Raw genomic sequence first — 9,371 nt, forward strand, 5'->3', positions numbered from 1 at the left:
ATCTGTCACTTCAGGGGAGAATGACAACTGCCTTCAAGTTGGCAGATAAAGTTGCTGCATTTAAAGCCAAACTAGAAGTGTGGGGACGGCGAGTGAGAACAGGAATATTTGATATGTTTCAAATATTAGCAAGGATTTTGGAAGAGAGCGAGCCTGATCCTTCATTCTCCCAGCTGGTGCATGATCATCTATCTCAGCTTTCAGTACAGTTTGAGCATTACTTTCTGTAGAAAAATATATATATATATCTTCTTGCACGGTTGAGAATCAAAAAGTAAAGGCAATGTTGAATTTAGGATAAAATAAATCTTGTTTTTAATTGTTCATTTCAAAAAGTGATTACAAAAAATGAAGAAAAGTAAATTCATGACATGCAATAATTATTTGAAGAGAAAACGAGCATTGTTCTTACATATAGTCTTGAGCAGCTGTGTTGTCCGGGTGTTCGAGAGTCTCAAGGGATATGAGATCTCCTGAACAAGAGTTAGGCCGGCTTATATACTATTCTGACCTATAAACTACAACCACATATGGTGGCTTGCCACTATGTTCATAACTTCTTCCATATTAAGTGAACCCTAGTTATTTTAACAATATGCATACAGTTATTTATGCATTAACTTAGTCTGAGATATTTAAGCCTAAAGTCTGAGATCTTTAGAACCATTCATTATCTCTAAATAGTCACATTTTGACAGCTTTGACAAGTGACCTATACATTTGACAAGAGAAACAGCTGTGTGAGCCAAGGCACTCAGAATAAGTCAGTCACTTCTCTAAAGTAAGCAGAGCCTGTTAAATAGATTCTGTATGAGAGAATTAATCCATATTATAGAAATACTGATATTTTACAGTCCCCCCTGATTATGATTTGAGAAATATCATAATCAATCCTAACTCATTCTCTCACCATTCGTATCACATTCATTCTTTATTCTGAAAACCTTGTATCACCATCTGCCCTGAATGTCATCTGAATTTTCAAACCTATTGTAAAAACAAAAATTAGATCAGAGAGTTATATTTTTTCGTTTTAACATCTCTCATAAAATATCATCTTCCTTTTTCATTTCTATCTTTATATTCTTATAAATTCTCCTAATTTTACACATAATAATTATTTGATATATTATACACAGCAAAACTATGATAAATAAAATAACAATCGGATTAGACAATACATTTCCTGCTGCCATTTTCGCTGAAGACTGTGACCAACTAGTTACAGATTTTCCTAAATTTCTCCACCAAGATGACCCTGACATACTCGTCCATTCATGTTCAATATCATTTAGATTACCTTGTTCATGTCTAAATACAATTTCAGCTTCTTTTAATTGTTTTGTCAGCAGATTTAATAAACCCTTGTCTTTCTTTATTTCATTTGTCCACAAATCCCAAGGAAATTTATTGACTTGTGACAAATTGAACTGGATCGGAAGGATTTTCAGACGTCTTGAGCTTATTGACGTAATATTAATACTTCCTTCCTTCTTTGTGAGAGTTTTAACATTTCCCTCAATACAATATAAACCCATTGTCAGATTTTCGACATGTACACAAGATGAGAAGAATGCAGAAACTGCTTCTTTTCCTGACATGACTTGGAAACAAGTTTTGTTAGCGCTTACTGGTGTCACCAAGTCATGTATCGTGTGGACATTCTCAACTCTGGCATGACAAGAAGTATGATTATGGAAACATGAATGATAAATGACTTTATCCTGTCCAGGTAGACACATTACCTTGGAAACAAAATTTAAGCATGACGAAATGTCTAATTGTTCAGTGTTGATACCATCAAATGCAAAATCTGTGTACTGTAATTGATAATATAACAATTGTGTAGGGCTGACAGGAATTCCCAGAACACCTATAGGAACCAGGGTTTCTTCTCTTCCTGACACTGGAATCAATGATGTTCCTACACAAATGTTCTGTTCACATCCTAACCACTTATTTACCCACAAATCTGAATGGTTTAACGCAAAGTTATATTCTATGGGCAAATTTCTTATTAGCCCTAAAGGGGTAATTCCACTTTGTAAGGCTTGTGCAATCATTTTCAGATTGGTGGAATATTCAATCTGAATTTCTAGACATGTTTTGGCCACTTGAGATTCCTGTTCACTTTCCATTAAAGCTAAAGTAGCATCTTGAAGATGTGATACAGAAGATCCCAATACAGTAGCAGTGTTCAAAACCATCTTTTCAAGGACTTGATTCAAGCTTTTCTGAATCTTTACCCCTTTTCCTCCAATATACCCAATATTTTCCAGATCTGATTTAAGTGTATGAATGTCCATAGTGTTAATTAAACTTCCTACTGTTCCTAATCCCCCCAAAATACCTTCTAACACTCCCCTCTTACTTCTAACCTGTGTTGAAGTTCTTTTCCCAAACCATTGTTCTATTCCCATCTCCATGTTAGTGAGATGTGGTTGACACTGGGGATATCTAGAAGAGATTTTCCAGTTAGACATGTTAAAGGTCCATACCATGGTCAGAAACACTCCATCTCGTAACAGAGGTTTAGTTTGGAACTGATTGATCTGAAAAGGAGTAGATGGTTGAAATCTTGTCTGTGTGCATACATTATCTACTGCTGACCATATATTTACCTTTACATCCCTACATTGTTTGTAGTTATATTTCGTTAAAATGCAACATTGGTAAAGTCCAGAATCCTTAGGAGATGGATTATCTACAGAAAAAATAAAATCCTTATTTAACCATCTCACGTTACCGGATTGACCTCTGTGTATAACATTTGTTGGACCATTTGAAAAACTTCCCAAAAATAATTTATCTTTGGTCCATATTAACAAAGATTCTGAAGGTAGCTCTAACCTCGTGCTGCATTTTAGTAATAAAGGAGACATATTTTCTTGACTATATACTGCTTGTGGTGTAACCCTTACTTCTGGAGCTATAGTATTTGAAACTGTAAAAACTACAGATACCTGTACTTGTACTGGTTCTCTGGTTATCTGAAAATTCCATGTTTTTACCCAATCCTCGTCTCCTTCTGTAATAGAAAGAAATGCAGGATCTAAAACTTTCCCAAAAAGTTGTGTCCTTAACCAAGCATCTGTTTTGGATGTCTCAACTTTCCCTTTTGCGATCATATCATTTGTAATATCTCCTGACCACACAGCTTTCTCTTCACCTCTTATCTCTATATTCCAGAATAACACATCTGTAGGACTACATTCCCATGTGCCTGTCTTATTATTGTGTATATAATCTCCTTGTAACTGTGTGAACTTCGTCTTAGGTCCTGTGGCTGCGTGTAATATTATGTCAGTGTCATGTATGAAGTGTAGCTCAATACAGCATTTTGCACCAAAACCCATGCAAATGTTTCCAGTAATATCTACTGAATCGTCCGGTATGTCCTCATCTATTAAGCTTTGTAGATTCGTTCCTCTTGGTTTCCTTGGATGTAAAGTTCCTTTGAAAAGTTCCTTCACTTCACTAGTATTTGTTCCATGGTGTGAAATATCTTCAGCGTAGATCACAGTTGAAACAGTACAAAACAGCAGAAATGTGATTCCCATCAGATAGTAGCTTTTCCTGGGAAATGTCTTTTTCTCCTGAAGGATTGGTGTTGAATCCCTTCCGTCAAAGACGTGGAGTTTCATATTCCAGTTCTTATTGGAATCCATTTCTTCCTAAAAGAAATGCAGTATCATTATTTTGCAATATACAGTTTGCATTGATCAACATGTACCCACAATTTTTGTTGTCTGCGGGTATTTTTAACCACCTTAGATGCTCGTTACACAAGTATCATCACTTGTCCCATGGTTTCGATAATTTCAAAGGGACCTTCCCAATTACTTTCCCAAGGTCCATTCTTCCTGAAAGTTTTATTCATCACTAGAGCCCCTTTCCTGAATTTGGATACATATGGTGGCTCCATTCTCTGCATTCTTGATGCAGCATGTGGAAGAATTGTTTTCAAATTTTCCTGCAACAATTGCAACCATTTGGACCTTGCAACAGCATCTTTTTGTGGTGTAGACAAAAATGGTTCATGAGGAAAAATCAATGGCATTTTTCTTCCTGTCATCAGTTCAAAAGGAGTAAACTGAGTTGTGGCAGAGGTTGTTCCTCTTACACTCAACAGTACAAAAGGTACTGCATCAACCCAAGTATTGCCTTTGTCCAATAACATCTTGGCAATTCTGGATTTTATTGTTCTATTCATCCTTTCCACAATACCAGCAAACTGTGGATGGTAGGGTACATGAAACTGCTGTCGTACCCCTAGAATAGCACAAACGGCTTGCATGATTTTTCCTGTAAAGTGACTTCCTCGATCAGAGGTGATCATTCTTGGGATCCCCCAAGTACAAAAGACATGATTAACTAATGCTCTAGCTGTAGACAAAGCATCATCTTTCCTGACAGGTAAAATTTCAACCCACTTAGAAAAAACATCTACTACAACCAATGCATACCTGAGACCATTTTTACCTGATGGTAACGGTCCAATGTAGTCGATTTGTAACGTAGACCATGGACCATCTGCAGGTGCGATTCGGAGTAGTGGCGGTTTCTGTCCTTTTGGTCTTGGATTAATTTGGGCACAAATGAGACATGATTGAACAACACTTTGCACTGTCTCTTCCATCTTTTCCCAGTAAAATTTCTCTCTGAGAATGCCTAACAATTTTTGTTGGCCCAAATGACCCAAACTTTCATGATTGTATTTTGTGAACTCAACCTGTAGATGTCTTGGGACAACAGGACGCAACTCCCCATTTAAGTCATGACACAAAACCCCGTTTTCACAAACAAAGGGAGGTTTTGGATCAACCCGGGAAGCAACAAGAGATGAGTCTTTTTCTTGTTCTTCCGCAAAAGAAGGGATATGCGTGTCTGTTCTTTGAACTGCTGAAACCTCGAGAGGTTCAGGTTCAAACACCTCTTCTCCTGTCAGGGCTGCCTCTTTGGCTAGCATATCTGCGGTTGCATTTCCAACAGATAATTCATCATCAGATTTTTTATGGGCCGGAACCTTGACAATAGCAAAACCATTAGGGTTTTTTGATGCTATCCTGAAAATTGTCTTCAGTGTGTCACTGTGAACAAGAGTCTTATTAGATGAATCTACATAGCCTCTTTTTTCCCAAACTGACAAGTAATCTGTCAGTGATCTTACAACATAAGAGCTATCACTGTAGATTGTAATGGGACACTGATCATCTGCTTCATTCAGCTGTAGTACCATTTTTACTGCTTCTAGCTCTGCTCTTTGAGCTGAAAAATGACTCGGTAATTTGTGCTTCACAACCTGTCCTCTGTTGGGATAAAAAATGGCATATCCTGAATAATAGTGCCCATCTGAATAGAATCTGGAACCATCTACAAAAATTGGTTCGTCTGTTACCTCTGCTTTCCGTCTGAAAAGTGATGGACTTGGATCCTGAAAAGACTGTAAACAATCATGAGTTTGTCCTTCATATTGCATCAGCTGAGGAAAAACATATTTGGCCTTGTAATCTACCTCAATTTGTTTGGGAGACAATGACAATAACCAATGAGCAAATCTCTGATGTGACACACCTGGGATATTATTCTCAAAGAGAAGTTTTAGTGTAGAGTGAGGAGTTTGCAAAATGATTTTGTTGAACCCGACAATATGTTCGGTTGCTTTGACTGCAAAGTACACACCTACCAAGTGTCTTGCACAGGTCTCAAAACCTTTTTCAACAGGTGAGAGAAGTTTTGAAAAATAGCCCAAAATTCTCCACTCTTCTCCCTGTAATTGCAGTAATACAGCAGAAACAGATGTTCCTGATGTATGCACTTGCAAAGCAAATGGAGCCGAAGGATCTACTGTGGACAAAGCAGGTGCATTTTGTAAATTCATTTTCAATTGTTCAAATGAGGTTTGCTGTTCATCACCCCAAGGACCAAAGTAATCACTGTTTTCACCTTTCAAAAGATCATATAAAGATCTGGCCTTATCTGCAAAATTCTCAATGAAATCCCTTGAATAATTCATAAGACCTAAAAAATGTCTCAATGCTTTGTGTGATGTCGGAATTGGTAGGGAAGCAATTGCCTCAATTCTTTCCTGCAGTGGCTGCCTTTTTCCTGGACTCAACAGCACCCCTAAAAATCTGACCTCAGTCTGCATTAATTTGACCTTTTTGGTGTTCAATTTCAACCCTGCATCATGCAGCAACTCAAACAATTCTGTCAGAAGAGAAACCTGTGTCTCTTTATCCTCTGTAGACAATAAAATATCATCCACATATTGCAGAATGCAATCAGGCCTCGAAAATCTGGATAATACCTTTGCCAATGCCTGATGAAAAACACTAGGTGACAAATGTGCTCCTTGAGGTAACCTGCAAAACAGATATTGCTCGTCCAAGAAAGTAAATGCAAACTTATACTGACAACTCTTTTCAAGAGGTATACTGAAAAAACCATTGCTAATGTCCAGTACAGAGAAGTATTTGGCCTTTGCATTTAACCTTGCCATCATGTCATGAGTATCTGCCACAATTGGCGCGACATTGGGTGTATGCTTATTGAACATCCGTAAATCCAATATCATTCGATAAGAACCATCAGATTTCAAAACACACCACAAAGGATTGTTACTTACAGAATTAGCCTTTCGGATAACACCTTGATCTAACAATTCCTGTATGATCTTTGACATAGAGTCAATTGATTCTGGAGGCAATTTATACTGACGCTGTGGCGGGGGATCACGCCCCTCCACATTCACGATAACGTCCTTCATTGTTCCAACCTCATTCCTGAACTGAGCCCAAAGAGAAGGAAAAAGCTGTACAATTTCTGTCAATACCTCGTCATCATTAGTGTCAGGCCACAAATGGTCAGATGACACCACATCATTCAAGCAAATACTTCCAACATGGCTATAATCATTAGGATCAATGACTACCGGTTTACAACCATTGGAATCTTTCCAGATCACTTGATTTCCTAGGTCAACTACCCATCCGAATTTCTGCATAAAATCTGTGCCAAGTATGTTTTCAGAATCACGACAATACCAGATGTCAATTTCTGTTTTGAAAGAACTAGGTATTTCCAAAATCACATTGGGAACTAAGGTTGCTTTAGTTCCACCTTTTCCACTGAAACCGACAATTGTACAAACTGGTGAATCTGGGTTTAGCTTCAAATCAAGGTTTGTAACACTTAACTGAGCTCCTGTGTCAATAAGAAATACAACATTCTGGCCTGCTAAACTTACTTTGATAAATGGTCTTCCACAGTCATCCAATGTAACTCGAGTCACAAATTCCAATGGATGTGGTACAGGAATAGTCTGTGATTGTCAGAAAGATGAAGGAGATGGGAGAAGACCAGTGTCCTTTTTAAAAGACCTTGGAATTCTATCCCTTGACTCTGTTTCCTTCACTGTCATTTCTCTGATCTGTCTGATTAATGGTGCATATGGTGACTGTGTTTGTCTGTTGGCAGTATGAGCAGGTGCAGATAATTGTAATGCAGGTGCGGAAGGTGTGGTGTATGATTCTGGCATGAGTCCGTTTTCCCTTCCAAGCTTACCTGTTCCTTGTGTACCCATCTCTGATTCTGCTCTCAAAAATTTCCTGCACTGCCACTTCAAGTGTCCAGGTATACCACAAAAATAACAATGGATATTGTTCCTTTGTGTAGTATTTTTACCTCTATGCTCAATGTAATCCCTACTCTTGGAGAATACTGTGGCTCTAGGTTTCAGTTGACTGTCTTCCTTCTCATGAACTACCGCTATTTTAGCCTTGACCTGATTTTGTTTCATGGATCTCCTTATTCTGTCAATAAAAACTGTTGCTTCTTGCAATGATGGCTGAGTGTTAGCCAATTGCACTGAGGCAGGATCTAAGTACTTGAACTTCTTTACAAAAAATTTGATCATGGATGCTGGCTCTTCGTGAGGCCCGAGATCCATTACCATCCTATAGGCCTGTTCAAACTTTACCAAAAAAGAGAACGGGTCTTCAGAAATATTTGTTTGTAAACTCCCTAAAATATCAACTGTAGGCATGTCTTCTCCAGTTGTAAACAATACTAATTGTCTAAGTCTGTCTTCTTTTGTACTATGTGCCATTTCATTCTCATCATTTAATCTGGGTGTGGTCTGTAATCTTTTTCCCATATGTGAAGGTAACCAAACTTTGAATATTTTATTCTTTTGCTCATCATTCAGATTGTATTTGTCTGTGTTTGATTCAAAAGTGTCCGCATTATAAAAGGCATCCATCTTATCATTGTAATTTGGAATGTCTTTTACAATTTTCATTAGCTGATCGTGTATTTTCAGATTAATGCGTGCTGCTCTGTCATGTAATTTTTTCCGTTGTAATTCTACTGCCTCTAATTCCTCTACTGAAGCATCTGGATCCTGCATATTTGGTACAAATGATGACGCAGCAGCACTCTCCTCCTGTTTACCTGTTGATCTTGTGTTAGCAGAAACCCTTTTTATATCTTGTCGTAATTTAGACAATAACTCTGTCCTGGTATCTATTTGATCTTCCAATTGTTCTATGTGCTCTGACAAAATCAAACAATTTGGACAATCAAAGTAATCCCCGTCAGACTCTTGTGTGTCACCTGGTGTGTCAGTGTGATTAATGTCTTGTGTGACAATGCATGTTTTATAGGTGTTAGGTTCAGTTTTCTCAAAGACTAAGCTATTATACACATGGACTAGCTGCATAACATTCTGAAGTTTCCTTTGTAATTTTCTAACTGAGAAAAACCTTTTGTCAATTTTAACATTTTCTGCCTCACATTGATTATACAAACTAGACCATAATTGGGCATCCGTATGATTATGAACAAACTTGAAATCTATGTTACTTTTCTTAGCATAATCATGTATAAAATCCATTATATTTTTTTTTCTCACCTATTGAGAGTCTTTCCCGTCAATGGATGGTCCTCAGTGTCCTTATGCAATCCTCAGATCTCCGTCTGGATGAGACGCATGCAGCTCTTTACGATCCTCACCCGTCGTCTCCAGGTTCAGTGTGATCCTTGTGCCGTGAAATAGTGGAATTCCTGAGGAGGCTTGTACAACAGGTGGTTTTTTAGCAGAGTTCGTGCTCCCCCCTTGCACAATCGAGGAAGGAATGCCAACCAAAATCAGCACAAAAGATCAAGCTGGCTCAGGCTCGCCAAAATGTAGAAAAATATATATATATATATATCTTCTTGCACGGTTGAGAATCAAAAAGTAAAGGCAATGTTGAATTTAGGATAAAATAAATCTTGTTTTTAATTGTTCATTTCAAAAAGTGATTACAAAAAATGAAGAAAAGTAAATTCATGACATGCAATAATTATTTGAAGAGAAAACGAGCATT

General features: G+C 37.6%; 1 protein-coding gene across 2 annotated transcripts; it reads right to left on the minus strand.

Annotated features, from left to right (window-relative positions):
* Positions 1–345: 345 nt before the first annotated feature.
* On the minus strand, positions 346–9,143 carry LOC141087712 (uncharacterized). 2 transcript variants are annotated; one of them, XM_073573442.1, is made up of 2 exons: positions 8,915–9,143; positions 346–3,674 (listed from the first exon to the last, which is right to left on the minus strand). In XM_073573442.1, the coding sequence occupies exon 2, from the start codon at positions 3,666–3,668 to the stop codon at positions 1,044–1,046; it is 2,625 nt and encodes an 874-aa protein (XP_073429543.1). In that variant the 5' UTR covers positions 3,669–3,674; positions 8,915–9,143; the 3' UTR covers positions 346–1,043. The 2 variants fall into 2 exon arrangements, with proteins under 2 accessions (XP_073429543.1, XP_073429542.1); XM_073573441.1 differs by lacking the exon at positions 8,915–9,143 and adding an exon at positions 7,250–7,440.
* Between the last annotated feature and the right edge of the window lie 228 nt (positions 9,144–9,371).

Source organism: Dendrobates tinctorius, unplaced genomic scaffold (genome assembly GCF_039654945.1).
Source record: "Dendrobates tinctorius isolate UK_male_01 unplaced genomic scaffold, ASM3965494v1 ptg000035l, whole genome shotgun sequence".
Classification (NCBI taxonomy): Eukaryota; Metazoa; Chordata; class Amphibia; order Anura; family Dendrobatidae; genus Dendrobates; species Dendrobates tinctorius.